The 19452-nt window shown below is 37.8% G+C and overlaps 1 protein-coding gene across 1 annotated transcript in view; it reads left to right on the top strand.

The window, feature by feature from the left end:
* CTTNBP2 (cortactin binding protein 2) overlaps window positions 1–16324 on the top strand; it is a 76560-nt gene extending 60236 nt beyond the window's left edge. Inside the window, 8 exon segments of the mRNA XM_009324055.1 lie at window positions 1–105; window positions 3524–3702; window positions 7257–7462; window positions 7688–7873; window positions 9690–9750; window positions 10681–10813; window positions 12752–12853; window positions 15944–16324. The exon segment at window positions 1–105 is cut by the window's left edge and continues 12 nt beyond it. Coding sequence (XP_009322330.1) covers window positions 1–105; window positions 3524–3702; window positions 7257–7462; window positions 7688–7873; window positions 9690–9750; window positions 10681–10813; window positions 12752–12853; window positions 15944–16189 — 1218 coding nt within the window. The 3' untranslated portion in view covers window positions 16190–16324.
* Window positions 16325–19452: the final 3128 nt, after the last annotated feature.

The raw sequence follows: 19452 nt of genomic DNA on the forward strand, positions 1-19452 counted from the left end.
TGCCTTCTTGTGCAGCATCATTTCCGCTGGGTTCAACTTAGGTGGGATGGGGAACCAATGCATGGCTTGCTTCAAAGGTTTTTAAGAAGAAAAGTTATAAACAAGGTAAGAACTTGAACTGGCTTCAGCAATTTTGTTCGTCGCCAGGTCTGTGAAATGTGTACAATGGTAATATCAAAAGCTGAGCAGATAACTAAGTTGTTTCAGGAAAAAAGCATTCGTTTCTGGGAAGATATAGGCTGTGTATCTGTAAATGTTGTGCTTGGTCTTATATAGGAAGGTGTGTGGCCATGGCTGATTAGCATAAACACACAGGCTGGCTGCAAATAATGATACTGGGGATACTTGCTTATCCACTGTATGCAAACATCCTTCAGTAATTTTTTTCATCTTGTGTGTGAGCATGATAGTAAGAATCTGCTCAGCAAATGTAAAATCCCTTTCTTGAGGAATTTATTCCATACGTTGTGGTGGGTTGACCTTGACTGGATGCCAGGTGCCCGCCAAGCTGTTCTATCGCTCCCCTCCTCAGCAGAACGGGGGGGAGAAAGTAAGATGGAAAAAACCTTGTGGGTCAAGATCAAGGCAGTTTAATAAAGCAAAATCAAAGGCTGTGCGCAGCAGCAAAGGAAAACAGAAGATTTATTCTCTACTTCCCATCAGCAGGAGATGTCCAGCCACTTCCCGGGAACTAGGGCTTCAGTATGCATAGCGGTTGCTCCAGAAGACAAACGTTGTAATAACGAATGCCCCCCCTCCTCCTCCTTTCTCTTAGCTTTTATTGCTGAGCAGATGTCGTATGGTATGGAATATCCCTTTGGTCAGTTTGGGTCAGCTGTCCTGGCTATGTTCCCCTCCCAAGATCTTGCCCACTCCCAGCCTACTGGTGAGGGGGGAATGTTGGAGAGACAGCCTTGATGCTGTGCGAGCACTGCTCAGCAGTAGCCAAAACACCGGTGTGTTATCAACACCTTTCTAGCTACCAATACAAAGCACAGCACTGTAAGGGCTGCTATGGGGAAAATTAACTCCATCTCAGCCAGACCCAATACACACATATATAAAATAAGGTAATTATATGTCCTGTGTGTATAGTCTAATTTTTAAGCAGCAAAGAGAGTTTTCATTATTTGCAAATCAAAGAGGAAAGAGGGGTGAAAATACATCAGTAGCGAAGTTGTTTTGAGCCAATAGGCCTGCTGAAGCTGTAACAGAAGTCCAAAAGAGAATAAAGATGGGAAGTCTGTTTTAGCATGAGTAAATAAATGGAGGATGGGAAATGAAAAGAAAGATGTGGGTAAAAGCAGAATTGTGGAATTTTGAAAGTTATTTGGAAGAAAACCATTCCAGTGTGGTAGCAGCTATTGCAGACAGTCAGGCAGTGTTAGACGTTGGGAGGGGGAGCTTAATCGAAACAGCTGCAAAGGAAAATAATCTTGGCAGCAGAGTTTTGAACAGGCTTAAAAAGGGAGATTGTTCTAGGAATAGAAAAAACTGTCAGTAGTAAAGAGTCCTGGTCTGGGACAGCAGACCTACTGTCGGTTCTGAGTGTTCAGCTGTACGTATCTTGGGTATCCTTGGGGATGTCATCTCCTGTACCCTGTGCCACTGTTCTCATCTATAAAAGCTCACTGATTCAAAGAGATCCTAAAGAGGAAATGTGTGGTAACTGAACATTTCAGTTATTATAATGAGGAAATTTAGAAACATTCCTAGGTATTCTTTAATAGCAAGAACAGGAATACAGAATATAAAAAAAGAATCACGTGAAATGTATCAATGAAACTCTTAATAGATTACTTTTCTTAAATTACTTTTTTCAGGTGCACAGTTATTTATAAGTACTTTTTTCTGCGTGAAACATTGTTTACTTTTTTCCCCCATGTGCTTTAAATCTTTGAGTCCCTACAGACATAGTAAGCTGGAACCATTATGAGTGGTTTTCTGGTTGAGGGTATGAATGGTTTCCAGAATCCTTGCAAAGGATGGGGAGGGTAGCAATTGTCTGTAGGCAAGTAGGTGGGTTGGTTGAAGCTGGTACCATGCAGATACTCTGTAGTGCTGGAATGAGGTATAGGCCAGAGGACAGTGCAATAAAATTATGCAGCAGAATTCTCCTCCATCCTCTTCAGGAGAAGCATTGTATTCTCAAGGACAGAAACACTTTGGTAGTAGATCATTCAAGATCAAAGAGAAGGACTGTCTTCAGTTGAGCACAAGGCCAAGAAATACAGCAGTGCAGACAATTGCAGAAGCAGTGGTATTCTGACTTGTTCACAGACAAAGGCCGGATCAAACTTACTCTGCCAAACTGCTTTGGCTACCATAACTTGCAGCATCGTGTAACAGATGTCATTTCCAGGGTATTTTGTTTAGGCTTAAAAGCAATCCTTAGTCTCATAGGTTAGATTTTAAGAATGTAATAGGTTCCTACCTCTGACAGAAGTTGAGCAGAATTTGGGTAGTAATCTCATTAAGTTTTCTCTAAAGCATATATGCAGATGGTGGCTATTTGGAGAAAAAAAGCCATGCGTCTTCCTGTATCGTCCCTAATTAAATAATGAATAAAAATGCCCAGTGTGCTAGTACATTTTTTTTTTTATACGTGTGCCATATGCAAACTCCAAACTCAAATGTCAGTTGGTGTGGATCTTAAAATAGTGGATTCCAATGTTAAAAATAGAAGAAAGATTAATCTGTTATAAAACAATATAGTATTTCTGAGATCCTTGCTTGTGCCTTAATAGTCTTGTTTTCAGATGAAAAGCACTTTTTCCCTTATTTTGGGCTATTGGGATATATGGGAACAGTTTAAATATTTTTCTACATTAACATTAAATTGTTCACCTGTAGACTCTGTCAAGAAGCTCTGGCTTCAGTGCTGGCAAATACTATCTCTATGGCATCTTTTAATGCTTCCTTCAATTCAAACTGTTCCAGAGGATAATCTTAGGATTAGGATAATGAAGACTGTAATTTGGAGTCAGATGAAATAGAAGATTTTTCTGGCACCAAATGATTTTCCTTTAACAAGGCATGTTAAAAATGTAAGTCTTAGAGGAAGGCATCTTTCCTTCATTGCTACTAAGTATAAAATCAATATAGAAATCCACTGAGAACATGCCTGGATCAGACATTCCTGTTCAGTGTGATTGTATGTTCTTTTATATGCCCTATTTATGTCATATATATTGCATAGTACATGGTAGGAGCCTCTTGCAATCCTAATCTTAAACACCATAGAAAAAGCACTGCTGCCAAATTTGGGTCTCAGTTTCCCACAAGAAAGTAGAGACATGTCAGTTTATTGATAAGGAGATATCTTTAAAAGTGTAGTTGGGGAAATAAGTTTTAATACAAGACTTCAGTATACTCCGTAAAAAAAGTTTGAGCAGGTTTTGACTGTTCCTGATTTTCGTAATAGCAATATAGCAGGAAAAAATCCCACAAGCCTCCTTGGGTTTCAAGGAAAGCGTTTGCAGCACAGGTCTTACGTCGTGTCAAACATCTTTTCTCTCTGCAGTTCAGAGGCAAAGTACCTCCTCCATGTGATCCTGTGTGCAAGACCGTAGACTGGATTCTTGCTGTTTGGCACCAGCTGAACTCTTGCTTATCACGTCTAGGAGCGCCTGAAGCACTTATGGGGCCAAAACATTTCTTCTCTTGTCCTGTGGTGCCAGGGCATGGCCAAGCGACAGTGAAGTAAGATCTCTATTTCCTGTTTGACACTGTTCAGTGCCAACTAGATACTTACTACAAATGTAGCAGTTGTGTTTCTCCCGAAACCCCTCCGACTCGGCAACCTTGAAAGTATTTTAGCAGAAGTTATTGAAAGTTTTAAGACTTTTGTTTGATATTTAATTACTAGAAGGGCAATTCTGAAGGACACAAGTGGGAACTGGGTGTCTAACACTAGTTGAAAGTCAGTCTGCTTTTGTGATCTTTGAGTTATTTTCTGACACAGAGGTTGCAAAATATTACTTGTACCAGAATGGCTAATATTGCTCAACCCTTTAAAGGTTTTGTTCTTCATTTCAAGATAGCACTGTAAAGAAAGCTGTTCATTAGCAAACAGACCAAAAAAAGGTTCAAGAATTCTGAGCTTGAAGAGTTGGTAAAGTTTCCTTTTGAGGAAACTTGTATATGAGGGAAATCTAGAGAAGTGGAATGATTTCTCACTCTTTTTAATATCTGGTATCATTTTTAAACACACATGAAACTTCACAGATGTATTGGCATAGTAAATAAGGCAGATATATACTTTTTAGCTATACACATGGTTAGATGTCCAGTAAAATAAAAGAATGATGAAAATTTTGTCTGTTCTTGCGTAGTATTGCATGAACGTCTGCTCACATTCCAACTTTTCTGCAAATGCTAGCAAGTGATACAAGAAATAATTATAGAATTTTAAAATATATTAATTTCATACTAAGATGTTGCTTGGTTATATTAGAAAGGTAATGGGCCCCTAATTAAGATTGAAACTTATTCAGAACTCAAATAATGTTAGTTTCTGGAGATGCAACATTACTTTTCTCACTCTGCTTCATAGCATTCTCCTTAATTGCCACTTCTGCTCCCTCTCTGACTTTTCTCTCTTGTACTAGTTTCTGCTGACCCTTCTTCCAGTGTCCTTTGCTTAGCGTGTGTACTGGCTTTCTCATCTTTTGTTCTGTCTGCAGTTCTTGATATATTTTCCTTGTTCATTTTCCTTTTTTTTTTTCTAAAAGGCCAGATTATCTAATATCCAGAGTAATTATCAAAGTCTAAACATGGATGTAGCATTGACTTGAAATTTTATGGGTGCTATGAAATAAAAAAAGAATAAAGTATACCATGCCTCTATCTCCTGTCTTCCTCTTGAATCATGTTCTCTGAAATGTCTTAATCATTTATTTATTGCAATGGCATTAGTAGAGAACAGAAAACTATTCTTTATATACCTTAATTATGCATTTCTGAGTTTGGGTTTCTCCTAAGTGTAACTTTGACTGGATTCACAATGCTTTATTTTGAGCACAGCCCCAAAATGTCTTTTACAGTAGCGATACTCCTCACTTTAATGTAGTCTTTGTCCACTAATAAACAATTAAAAAGCACAGCTCCAGTAAGCACTTACTGGACACTTTTAGTTTAGCAGCATGATGGCTAACAGTGTAGTCATATAACTAGCAATAAATAGATTTAATTAGCAGCTCACTGGTTGCTGTTATTTCATTCTAATTAACCACTCCTGTCCTCTTGCCCCTCCTCTCCACTGTGCTATTCTGCTGCTTTTTGCATTTGTTAAAGCTTCACTGAGTCAGTTCAATTCATTAAGACAGCAGACAGCTATCTACAAAGTGGGTTTGTTCTGGGCTAAGCATTAGCACGAGGCAAGTGGTAGAAGCAGGCAGCTGGGAAGGGAGAGAAAAAGTGTGACAGGAAATTGTTTCCTGCTGTGTGCTGTTTCATGTAGCTTCACGTGTTTTGGAGAGTAGAATGAATAAGTGAGGAAAATTTTAGCTAAATTTTTTTTCTTGGTTTTGATCTAGGGAATTAAAGATATTGTTCCAACAGGAAAGAGTTTCACTTTACAGCTCTTTTTCAGGGGCAGGGGGGTGCTATACCTTTCCTAAGTATCAGCTGTATCAAAGAACTGGGGACTTGATCAAGATGAGCGCAAAATGTAAGACGGAAATTAAACACCAGGTTGGAATTTTGTTTAGAGAGGATGGCATTGTACAGCCCATCAATTGTTAATCATTAGATTAGAATGGGCTCAATTAATTTTATCTTTGCAGTGCTCATTTCTGACCATTTATACTAGCAGTATTGCAAAATGTCAAAAGCTTACATAGGCAGAAATGGAGAGAGAGAGTTCTTTATTACTAAAACAAAAGCAATTGTTTACTTTGGTAGCTCAGCTGTAGGTTGTATCTATATGGAATGGTATCTACAACTTTATGCTAAGGAAGCTTCAAGGAACATCTCCAATATGCATTTTACATCTTATTTTAACAACTGTACTAATTATTTTTCTAAGTAATGTAACTTTTATCAAGCTTATACCAGCACTTTGTAGCATGGTTATATATCATAAAAACTCAATCTTATGCTTCATAACTAACCAAAAATACATCTATCAAATGAGTCATGCATTCTAACTTAAAAAAAAAAAAGAAAAAGCCAAAAAAGTCATCATCTTTCAGGTAATAAGATGGCTTCTGTGTATCAATGTATCCAGCAAAATGGCTCATTTAAGTCAAACAGACATTTTAGCCTTCACTTTTTCTGAATGGATTTCTGCAAAGCTGAAACACAGCATTATAGCCTGTCATTTCTTATAGACCTTTAACATAAACCCTCTGGCTCTCAATCTTACCGTCTTCCTCCCATAAGAGGGTATAAGGAAACAGAAAGAGTTGGATTTGATCTAAAAAAGATTGTCTCAGTGTCTGTTATAGATGTGAGCTGAGCCCTAAGCCTGAAACTCCTAGACTTCATCCCTTGAGAACTGTAAGCTGTAAGAAATAGCATTTATTTACTTCCTAATACAAATTTTTCACTTCTGTGCTAAAAAAATGTAATATTTCTCTCTTAGAAAAGCAAAAGTCCCAGAAGAACCATGTCCCTTTGAATCAAATTTTTGTAATTAGACCCAGTCTCTAAACCAGACAATCTGGAAAATCCACAGCATCCTGGAAACACAGTTCACCATAGATCAAATAAACAAAAGCGGAGTGAGAGCAAGGCAGCTGTACGAATAGAAAGGTCTTGTAAGCTGGACAAGTTTGGAAATGGAAGAATACTGGAAAGGGTGCAGTCATAACTGAATACCTCCTTTTTCCCACTCCGGCAGCAAATAGGCAATGAATGAACACCTGCAAGCATGGAAACTTCTCCGTGCACTGGCAAGGGTGAAAGGGGATTTTTTTGTATATACATGAACACACATCTTTCTGGGACATTCTTTCTTTTAGCCTTAAAATGAAAAGGATGTTTTATAGTCCTTATCTGAAGGAGGAAAAGCATCAGATGGTAAATAGTTTGCCAAAGCAACCTGAAGAAAGTTAGGTCAAATAATTTAATATAAAACAAACAAACAAACCCTACCTTAAATAAAATCAGTTCCTCTCTGACATGGGGTACAATAGGAAGTCCAAAATATATGTGCTTCCTGAAAATGCAAAATCTGATATGTTACCCAGAGTATAAAATCTTGGGGTTTGATAATTGTCTCTGAAGTTAAGGGATTGTTTGTGTGCCTACAGGTGGATGTCCAAGTTATGGAATGCTGTGATAGCCCCCAGAGTTCAAGAAGCAATACTCTCCAGAGCCTCTGTGAAAAGACCATCTGTACCAGGACAAGCAATAGCCAACAAAAATCCTAGCCAAGGTCAACAGGCTGTTGTTAAAGCTGCTCTCAGCATCTTGCTAAATAAAGCTGTTTTGCATGGCTGTCCTCTACCCAGAACAGGTAACAGTGAACAGTCTGAAAGGCAAGTAGTTGTACACTGCCAAAGTGGGGCTTTTAACTGTTTGATTCCTTTTTTAAAACTTCCACAAAACATAACTGTAGTTATGATGGGAGGTGTATAGTTAAAAGCATTTACAGTCACTAAACTAAGTAGTTGTATAAGGTAGTCAAAGAAGAACCATTTGCAAGTCAATTCTTCTTAACATTGTTCTACTTTTGTTTCAGAGCTAGATAATTATATAGCAGATTTTAAGGGAGGAAATTTTCCTTTATCCGTGGTTTCGAGCTACAAAAATTGTAGTAAGAAAAGAGGTGAGAATGCTTCTTGGAGAAAAGTGAGCACAAGTCCTCGCAAAAAGTCAGGCCATTTATCCTCCCAGTCATGGAATAAACAGGAGACAAATACTGAAGGTAAAGCTTTCTATTTTCAGTTCTGAAAGAAGATGTGGGAGTTTAAGCTGCATCAATATGTATCTAACTTTTCTTCTACATCATGAATTAAAAATTCTCAGTTAAATGACACTCGTGTTTATGTTTACCAGTGAACAATTGTTTACTTTCCCCCCCCCCAGATTATTTCTTTATGACTGTGAGGTATCCTAATTAATTTTTGTTTGGTTATTTGTTCTAATGCCCTTCCTGTTGTCTGATAATGAGGTAGGCTTTGGCTCAGATTCTGGAAGATTGAGCAGTGGTTCCACCTCATATTGCATGGGATGATGCTCCCTCGTTCTCTTCCTCAATATGGATGAGACAAAGCTTCATTACTTGATCAGTACTCTTTAGTTCTGCACCTAATTTACAGTATACCTGATTTTGGGGGTTTTTTACATGTGCTTTATAGCTCCACTACAATAATTTCTATTGTCTGAATCAAAGTAAAAATAAATGAATACATGCATCCTCAGGTCATTCATCCCTTGTTCAATCTTATTAGATGAATTGGGTAGAATAATCTAGAAGCCCTGTAGTGGAAAGAAGAGATTTTTAGTTTTAAATTGAAGATTTTTGTTTGCTTTTCAGTTTAATTGCAAAAAATAAATGTAAAAAATTCTCTGTAGTCACAGATACTGTAAAGTTTTCAAGAAGTTTCCACATCATTTTCAGTATGCTTCTTGATAAAGAAGGCTTTATGTGACTGGGTCTATGCGTGTGTATAAATGTGAAAGTTAAATGAGTAGCTGGCACTTTTGAAATGTCTTCACCTCAAGATCATAAGCCGTCTAACAAGCAGTTTACTACACAGGGATAACATCTGGATATGTGCAGAAGCAACATATCATTCTTCTAAAGGTCTAGACATCTGTCTAGAAGGAAAACTTAGGAATACCATAACCGAATACAATGTCGAACAGGAAAACTTCTACAGGACAAAATCAAATGACTTATTTTTGCTTTCAGAAAATGAAGGTAACTCCTTCAGAGAGAAGAGTTAGGAAGGGATTTAGAGAGAAAGAGGCTTCCCCGCACACACGCTTTAGAAACAGTAAGATTCTAGCCTCAGTTATCTCATATACAAAATACTGAAATACCTGATGCCTGGTACTTTGTAGTGTTAAATTGAGCTATTAATTTCTTAGCTCTTGTTCAGAAAGAAGTCTGCATTTGCTCAACTGCAACTCTAAGGTCCTGATTTTGCTTGCTAGTTCTCTGTTTGAATTGTGAACTTATCTAATCCCGCTAAGAGGATTTAAGAAATCAAATGAACATAACCTGAAGTAGGATGGTTGATACTGTATCTTCTACCTGAGAATGTTCTTGGAGCCCAGTTAATATCTGTAAATATAAGTCAAAAATGGGATGGTGAATTTAATTTTAGTAGCCTTCCATTTCTGACTATCAGAATCAAATATTGTTCCTGATTCCGAGTAAGGGTAAGTTGTTTGATTTTACTTAAATGAAGCAAACATAAATCTTTTCCTGTTGACAAGTGATTTCTCTTTGAGAGAACCAGTAAGGGTGATTCAAGTGCCTCACACAGAAATCTCATGTTCTGTCTTCCACAAAAGCTTGGGCAACTCATGCCCCATTTGCCATTTTAGCAGTTCCATGTGGCCCTAATGCTACTCTGAACAGTTTCAAGGGATGTATTCTGATCTTTGACAGAATCTATTGATATAATTAGCCAGTAAATGAGAACACATTTTCCCTGTTTATCACAAATTTTAGAATGAAGAAATCAACACACATGATAACACGCTAATAAGTCAATCTCTCTTTTGTGCAGGTATAAAATCTAAGACTATGTTGCAACCAAACTGCAAGAAAAGAGCTTCTCTTGCCACAAAGTAAGTTTTAATTTCTGGTATTTGTAACACTTAGCAAAGAATAAAGATGATAAAACTGTATTGTAAACCAGCACGTTATAATGAGTAGAGGAAGAGTTTGTATTAGGTAATGTTTTGGTTCTATATCTGAAGAAAGGATTCCTTTCATTTCTGAGAGAAAATAAAATTTATGTACTTCGATATAAAGTTAGAATCCATTTTTGTATTTCAAATGTTGCAGCGCTACATGTCTTTTTATGTAACAGAATAGTCTATGCCTTAAGAATATTATGTAACACCTACTCTGCCAATAAAAGCCAACCGTATGCTTTTTTCACCTAGCATTATATTTTAAAAACTCCTCCGGCTCTTTTAGCTTACTGAATGGCAATTCAAAATGGTATAGTATATGCACTTTAGTCTAAATGACACAGAGTTTCTCTAAGAAAGGATACGAATTAGCCAGAGGGAACTGCATCTGAGACTTTATTTCAATCTGAAACCTTGGTTCCACCATATTCACAGGCACAGAGAGCATAGAATACTTATGCTTCCAGTATGCCAGGGTTTTTTTAAGTATTTGGAATTAAGTCCAAAAAGGAGAGTGGAATAAAATTGATTGCTCTATCTTAAAAAGTGGAGAATCTTTGAAGATAGTGGGCAGAAGAATCCTTTGTTAGAATTTCAGAATGGAAAGAATAATTTGAATAGAAAGAAGATCTAACAACTTGATAGATATATATATAACAATGATATAACAACTATTGACAACTATTGCTGCCACTTACTTAGATGTTATTTTCTTTCCATTTGTGGTAGTAAAGCTCATTTGGAAAGAAATCACTGTTTTCCAGGTGTGTATGTATAACATTTATTTTTAAATTCTGTATCGTAGCTTAATTTTAATTGCTCTGTCGGTTTGTTGTTTTTTGTTGTTTTTTTTTTAACCAGATCTTCAGAAAAGGATCAATTGAGAACGTTAAATCTGGAGCAAAGGCTGTCCCTTGGTTCTGATGATGAAGTAGATCTTGTGCAGGAACTTCAAAGTATGTGTTCCAGCAAATCTGAGCCTGATATAAGCAAGGTAAACACAAGGTTTTTAAATCATTCACGTCATTACCATATGCAGTTGTTTGCTACATGTTTAAAATAAATTTTTAATTTACAAGTACTGCTTGAACTGAAGAAAATTATTAAATTATTTGGGAAAAAGCCAAAGTCAGCTAATAAATTATACATTTGAGGGTAAGTGTTCTGGTTTAATAGACATTTTTTTAAATTATACCTTCACTATTTTTTCTGACAGAGATTTTTGCAGCGGAGGCTGAAATTTATAAGTTCATAAATGCTAGAGTCAATAGCCTTCTCTGCGTTATTGTTCCCCGTGTTATCTTTCATGCTATCATTGCTTCCACTGGAAAACCATTTTGTAGTCTTAAAGACGTAGAAAGTTTTTCCTAATATGCATTGCACATTTGGTTTGTTTAATGTAATCCCATTAGCCATCACAGAACTGGCTCAAAGCTCCTCTGCTGTGTAGGCAAAATTCAGTTTTGCTGCCCCAAGCAAGAAAGAATGGATTGGCCTAATTCTTTTTCTTTAACAGCGGCAGAAGAGAGTGAAGGAGGCTTGCAAGGCCCATAGGTTTGGGGCTAAGTTCTACCCTGGAGTGGGTTGTGGGCTGTTATGGGAGGCCTGTTGGAGCAGAGGGTGGAGCTGTGGATCTCTCTCACTTTTCCTTCTACACCAAAAGTATCCAGCTCTCCCTATAGCTGTAGTTATTTATTCTTTTCCTTCTTTCCTCCTAGCACAGCTGAAGTAGATGGCTGTGACAGCAGGCTGTGTTTACACCGGAGCAGCTGATCCATATCTTTTGAAACAGATAGAATCAGTCTTAGGCTCTTGTCCACTTAGGCTGCGCATTTACATCCTCTAGGATCTCCCTGAACAGCAATTCCATTAGTTTTGCTTTATTAAGTATTCTGTTTATTCTTAGAAGTCAACCACGTTTTTATTAAAAAAAGAAATACTGTGTTTTCAACCTATTTAATGAAATCCTTTATTATGGTGTTTTGTTTTGGGTTGGTTTTTTTTAAAGTATTTACAGTACTTGCATGAGTCACATGCACCAAGCTGGCAAGCTAATCACTAGCCAGCTAGCAGGGATTTACCATATCTATCCTTGAAAGAATGGGATGTGCTTAAAGAAATGGTAACCAACTTAAAATTGTGTTTAATAACATGTAAAATGTAGTTGCTTGTTGTTGACAATTCAAGGAAATATGGGTTAGATAAGGAAGGAGATAGATGTAACTGTCTTTTGTTCAGTTTCCTCACCGTGGGTGGAACCATCCATGACTGGAATTTCTGTTGAAAATTCCCTAGCTGCCTAGTAGAGCCGTACAGAAGTAAGGGTGCTGTTGTATGTTTTCTTTGTGTGATGTAATTTCAGGCTGCCATCAAAATAAGTACTTCTCTGTAATTTGCCCTTTCACTCAAATGTGTTCCTGCTGCCTCTGTTATGTTGGGATCGAGTACTTTTGCAGTTGCGGAGTTGAATGGGATCGGCTTGCCCCAGGATAAAATACCCAGTTTTCAGTGAGGACAGAAGGCTGATCAGACTCTACCTGCTATTGCATGGTCACAAGGTTTGATGGAAAATGGTAGGGAAGAAACATGGCAGGAGGAAGAGAAAAGGATCCTTCCTTTCTGTGATGTTCCTGGGGCTGGATAAAATTTAATGGGAAACTGCCCTTAAGCTCCGCTGAATAGTATTGCTCTGGAAATGTATGCTTAATCTTCCTCTGATAATAGTCGATGTGAAATCTCTCTCTTCATCTCCCGTCTCCTACAAACTCACTCGAGAGTAAAGGAAAGATATTTTAATCATTCTTTGGATATTTATGCATTGCATTGCACAGAAACTACATGAAAATAAAATCAAGACTCCAATATTTGGCAAATTGAAACGTAATCTCTGCTGTGAATAACTAAAAAATCACCATTTTCTTATCTTTTTTAGATTGGCGATTCTAAGGATGAGCTATTGATGTTCAATAACTCTCAGAACAATCCTGTATTTTCAGCAAGTGGTACTAACCCAAGTAAGGCAACAGCACAAAAGGTAGGTGAAACGACGTTTGTAGTAGGCTAGGGAAGGTGTCTTGAGTTTCTCCAAAATCTGAATTCCTGATTGGATCCAAAGAATTAGTGTTCCAGTGCCCTGTTTATTACAAGAATAAACTGTCACGATTCTTAGGAAACTTGCTAGACATACCATGCCAAGTTTCTTCCATGTGTCTTAATGGAAACTAAAGATTTATTAAACAATGGATGTATTTGCTTCAGTTTTCATGTTTACATAAAGCCATCTCCCTGGGCCAAGTATTGTTGACATTACTTTGACATTATAAGTTATTTGCATCAGATTTTGAGAGAAATAAAAGCCCTGTGTTCATTTCCTCCCCCCCCCCAATTAGCGTAATTCAGTAAGTTTGCAAAAGCACAAAATATTTTAAATTCTTGATGTAAAATTGCTGGCTCGTGGTTTATTTTTCTGCCTTTTTTTTTTTGTGGTGATTACCCAAATATGTATGATTTCAAGCCACTGTTTTCCTAAGTGTTGTTATCTGAATAGAATTGAGCTGCTCTGGCGTCAAAGCTCTCAGTGGTAGAAATTTTGAGAAGACATGATATTACCAGAGTTTGTAAAGAACAGCATTTTTTTAGAAGGGGATTCAGTTTCTTTTTTCTACCTAGCTATTTGCTGTAATAAACAGTTGTCTCGCCATATTATTTATGAGAAATCAAAAGAAACCCAATGTTATAAGTTTGATGATTCTGGGAAAAGATGGTCTAAATGTAAACAAAATTTACTAACTTCAGAGCAGTTTCCGAGTGGGAAGATAAGCTGAATACTACTGGAAGATATAATAGGTCCACTATCATCTTCTTGTCAGAAACTGAAATCATTGTTTGTGGGTGCTAACATCCCTACTAAATATGAAGATGAAATGATATCCTGCTTAGTTTTCATTCTTTGGATAATAAAGTAAAACTTATGCTTTCTCTATTGTTTTTTCCTTTTTTTTTTCTTTCTTGTTCCTTGTGGTTTTGAACATCAAGAGAGCTTCTGAGCACACGGCTCAATTAACCTTAGCCAGGGCAGAATCTGTTGTCTGTGCTCCCTCGCTAGGCCCTCTGTGTTCCCTCGGGAGGGGTCCTCTAGAGTCCAATCCAGATGCTTTTATCCGACTGCAATAAATTGTTTTCTAGAGACACTCTGCCTATTTCCTGCAGGTACAATGAAGTAGCCCTGAAAATAGCTTAACTTGCACACCTAAGCATTAAAAAAGCTGCAGTTGGGTGAGATGACTTACCACCCTTACCAGCACATTTTTTCACACCCAAATATTCAAAATGTTAGAATTTTTTTTGTAATTTTACTTAAAATCCGGAGAACAGTCTCTGCTAACGGAAACAATTTTAACATTGCAGATCCACATTTAGACATACTGCTTCTGAATATTTCTCTAAACACATTAATTTCATACATTGCAAAGCAGAGCTTCACATAGTAGTGATGCCTGGATAATTTGGTAAGTCAGCTGACCTACCCATTCCTACTGTGAATTTTTCCTAGTGATTTTTTTTTTCCTTTTAAAATTCCTTCTAAGAATGTAAGGCATAACTGTATCGACTTTGGAGGTAGGCAAGCTTAGCTACCTTTGAGTTTTTTGAAGAATTTAGTCAAAAGATTTTATACAGAATAAAAAAATTAATTTCCCGTATCTTTGTGGGGAAATGTGGGCCAAAATGAAGGAAACACAACCCAACCTTTTGCTAGAAGAGAAAGAGGTCTAATTGAATGACAAGCTTTGTTTCTAGATTTAGTCATTACTACAACAAATTTATCAAAAATCTAGAAGAGCACAGTCTCGGTTTGAGAGCAGAAGTCAAACTTTTAGAGGCAATTGTAACAATGATAAACCTATGCAGCTGCAAGAACTGGTGTCTGAAAAGACTTTGAGATTAGAAAAGCGCCCTTTTCTGAAAGTAAATAGAATTCTGTAGGTAACAAAAGCAATACTGCATGAGTAGAGGAGATCTTATCAACAATAATGAGACACATTGCTTAAAAGGGCAACTACCCATAATTAATTATTTTTTTTAATTGGCTGGAAGAAAAAGTGCTTTCAAGTATGTGAAGGAGAAAGAGAAAACTGGCAAGAGGTGCAAAATCTCTGATCCAGGATACAAACAAATTGATGGAATCAAGGATTAATAAGGAACAGACAGTGATGAATAGTCTGTTTTCATGCCACCAACCTTTACGTGAAGAGCAGCAGCTGATGGTGAAAATGAACTTTTTAATATTGCTTCCCAGATGATGATCTGGATTCAAGTGATGCTAACAGTTAAGGTCCTAATTCTCCTTTCCGGTCAGTGGAAAGGTAGGCATCTCTCATGAAAGATATATGTTAGTGGCCCTCATAAAATGGCTAAACTAACCTCTTTCTCCTTGACTGTAAAGGAACAAAAAGTGGCAACATGCCTGACTTTGGCACTTCGGGTACCTAAATTTGGGCAGGGTGAATATGGTCCACGTTTTAAGCGTGCAGCTTCTCAGCATAAATAATTTGAGATGCTAAAATCTAATTCATAAGAAAGCAATCTCTAGGTTTGGGGATTAAAATGTAACTAGCATTTCAACTTCCCTTCTTGAAGTATTATTTTTGCCATGATTATTTTGTTATTATTTATGGCCTTGATGGTACAAAAAAAAGGTGAGTATCTTTATTCAAGTTGTAAAGCTGAATTTTTCGCTCATAACTACCAAAATTTCAATTTTTCCCTTTTAGCTGTGGCTGCAGCTGTCATTTTTCCACAGTAATGAAAGAGAGACCACATTTTTTTTTATTTGGGTACTTCTGAAATTGAGACCTCTGAGAATCAAATTCCAGTTTTTTCCAATGGCGTTGCAAAAAACCCCACTGACTTATCTTGGTGTTCTAAGATGTTGATGATATTTCCTTTTAGCCAAAGAAGCAAAAAAGAGCCATTGCTTGTTCACCGGCTAGTAAGAAGCTGTCATACTAAACTGCAGAATACTGTAAATAACAAGGGTTGCATGGGGCTGGTAGGGTTGGCTGGTGGTTTTTCAGGTCAAACGGCAATAATTATTCATACAGAAAATGCTCTCTTCTATTCGCAGGATGGAATGCGTCCTCTCAGCAGCAGTCAAACCGTGGAAAGCAGCAACAGTAAATCAAAGACGGAGTTGGGTGTTTCGAGAGTTAGATCTTTTCTTCCTGTTCCTAGAAGTAAAGTCACCCAGCCTTCTCAGAATACTAAAAAAAGCAGCAGCAGTAATACAAGGCAAATAGAGGCAGATAATAACACAAAAAGAGAGATTTGGAATTTGCACAAAAAAGAACAAATAGAAAAATCTAATAAATAAACCTGCTTACCATACCATTTTCTGTGTTCCTATAATCTCTATGGCAAAGAACCAAGTACTCAAATATGTAAATATTTTTTAAAAATAAACTGTCTCCCTGTAATGTAAAGTTTGTACAGGACCACAGGTTTATTTCTATGTAAATCAGCTGGAAATTATATTGATTTAAACTTCAGAAATGGGCAGTTTTGCCACCTTCACAGGTGGGTTTTTTTTTCTTCTTTTATTATGAAATTACTCGTTTAAATGATAATATTCAGGGGTACTACCACAGGATTCTGTTTGTGTATATACTGTACATAAATATATTCTATTAAGTTCACGTGTTAAGCTGCATTCAGATGAGTTGCACAATATGTACAGCAATGGCTTAAAGCTATTGTACATGCATTTTAAAGACATGTTTCTATCCTCACTTAATGAGAAATTAATGGAATGTGGCAATAACTAAAATGATTGGACGTGCAGATCAATTACTTTCAGCTACAAGCCATATTAAATACTTTGATTTCCCCATCGTCTGCCTGCTGAATTGTGATTTTGTTTCTCCCAAGCTTCTCTTCATCTAAAACGTCATGAATTTCCGTTATAACTTTTGTCCTTTAAAAAGGAAAGAGATTGAGAAATTAAAATGCAATAAAAGTTATTTTTCTCACTCTTGTTCTTTGATAGAATTGCAGAAAATGTGATCATTTATTAACTTAGTTTTTCTTGTATACTGTAAAAACTTTTATATACTTCATTAGTGTTTTAAAAGTATTCGAGAAATAATAGTGTTTTACAGAAACAGATTTTACTGAAAAGGAATTTGAGCACAAGCTTAACTACGGTATTATCAGAGATAATGTAGTAGCGATAACAGGAGTTACTATGTAATTATCAAGTTCTATTGTGGATTTAAGATGTAATTGCTGTGAAATAATACTTGAGTTGCAGTTAAAATTAAGTCTTCTTCATTCCCCCCCCCACTACAGAGGTAGATCATGTTCCCCCGAGGGAGAGGTTCTGCAAAGGGAATATTTCCCCGGTCTCTCCTTACGGTGGCTCCAGTTACGTACTTGTGAACTGGGATAACGCGGGAACGCTCGCTGTCTCGATACCTCCTCTGGTAGGCAGAGGAAAGTGCAGAGTTTTCTCGAGATCAGACTTAGACGCCTTCTGATGGGCTGTCAGGAGGTGGGTTTCAGAGCTACGGACAGTAACGTGGTCATGCCTATAACTTCCAAAGTAGCGTTTTTCTCAAATTAAGCCTGGAAGAGGAAAGGGTTGCCTAACTGCTTCCCAACGCTTCACCTTTATATGTAAAACAGTCATCCCAAACTCATGTCAATAAAATTTTTGTACTGCATATTGTCTTTCTGTCTCTTGGTTTGTGTGTGTGTGTGTGTGTGTGTTATCTCTGCAGATATAGATATTAGAAGCTTATTTCTGTAATCATTTCCCACACAATGTATTTAGAAAGAACCATGTCTTTTGGTAATCACCGTTTCATTAAATCTTCAATTTCTTGTGTGATAGTAACATATAACCGAATACCGATGACTCCTCTAAAGGTTGATTTCTTTTTATTGTTTTTTTTCAGTAAATTTGGGGTGGGGATGAAAAATGGGGTGCTACTTTTGCAGCTGGTTCTTAGCAGAATGAGTCAGCTGCGAACCGCTGTGGGTCAGAGCAGTGGGTCTCAGCGACTGGGACCCCTTACGCGCTGAAGCGGTGTGAGCGGCGGTGTGGCAGCACGTGCGAGGAGCTCAGGCATGGATTTCCTGGGGAGGAGGAAGACAAAACGGAAAACGATTTTTGCCGTGATCACACGAGTTGCAACATCAGGATCTCTAATAACAATAAATCATTTTTTTTTTAAAGAAGAGCTATAAGAAAAGAAGAAAGATCCTCACATGCTTCTAAGCCAGGTTTGTTCTACATTGAAAATACACCTTGGAAATGTCAGACCTCGTTTAGATCAAGAGTTAGCAGTGTGTTTCTGTGTGGGCAGATCTTGGGCGCTCTGTCCCAAAGCATGTTTTGAGATCTATTTTAAGACTCTGTATATTGTCTGTGAGCATGAAAAGTCGTCTGTGCTGTACTTTGAGTGAAAACCTGCAGAAGACAGAGTAACTTTGATCATCTGTTCATGGTTTGAAAGTTAGGTCTCTTGCTAAATTTAGCATTGCCTTTCAATGCCCTCATTACCCTTTCTTTTCAGCCTGCTGTCCTAATCTCTCTCCATCTGCATCTCTTCCCCGCTTGACTTCTACCTGCTGTCATTTTGTTTGTCTGTCTTTCAGTTCAACACAGACCGTGATCTTCACACATCTTTGATCACACGGTATTTTGCAGATCTCCTAAGCAAATCTTATCTCCTTTAGTGATTGTTAAGCTCCCTTGTTAGGCCATATCAGTTCCTGGCCTCAGATGGTGAAAACCGCATAACCACAAAATAGTCGGGGCGTGAACATACCGGCTTCTCCGTTGGTTTATCCTTTGGATGGTGGCAGGTTGTGCAGAAGCACGGCAAGGCTCTGTTCGTCAGCTCAGGGCTTCACCGTATCTTGTGTCTCTTCCCGTGATGCCACAAACAGCGCTCCTCATACATGACTTGTAACGTCAACTACTCTCATTTTGGGTTAGTAATGAGCAAACTCTTCTTTCTTCATTCCTCCTTGTGTCTGAAGCAGAGAGGTTTTAAGTGTGCCGTCCATGGTGGACCACACTACTCCACGCCCCACTCCGCTCCCATCTATTACCCCTTTCCATGTCTTTAAAAGAGGTGAGGTAAGCGAAGATAGAGATGCCCTGCCTGTGTGGAGCGAGATCCAGGGAAGTACAGGGAAGCCTCCAAGGTTGCATCGAAGCCTCCACAGGCCACCAGGTCAGCGAAAAGACTTCTCGTTTAGCCCCTGTCTGACTACACCGTATTCCTTATACACGACTCAATCTCTTCAACCAGGGGAACGTGAAAGATCATTCTCATCCACCAATGACCTTGGCAAGCCCTAACCTTTCCAGCTCTCCACTTCAAGTGAGTCCTGAAAATAAAAGCTTTCAGCATCTCTCCTGCGGTTCTTATATCTGGACAAAGAACATGGAGCATGTTCCTTAAAAGAATGTCTGAGTCCATCGGACAATATTTGCCTCAGCTATTCAGCTGCTGAGCACGAGCTCCAAAATGAAAAGTGTGAAGAAACCTGCTCCATCATTCAACAAAGGCAGCAACACTCATCAACGAGAGCAAAATGAGAGGGCCTGAACTTCTGAGGCTCGTC

The sequence above is a fragment of the Pygoscelis adeliae genome, unplaced genomic scaffold (genome assembly GCF_000699105.1).
Source record: "Pygoscelis adeliae isolate BGI_AS28 unplaced genomic scaffold, ASM69910v1 Scaffold24, whole genome shotgun sequence".
NCBI classification, from domain to species: Eukaryota; Metazoa; Chordata; class Aves; order Sphenisciformes; family Spheniscidae; genus Pygoscelis; species Pygoscelis adeliae.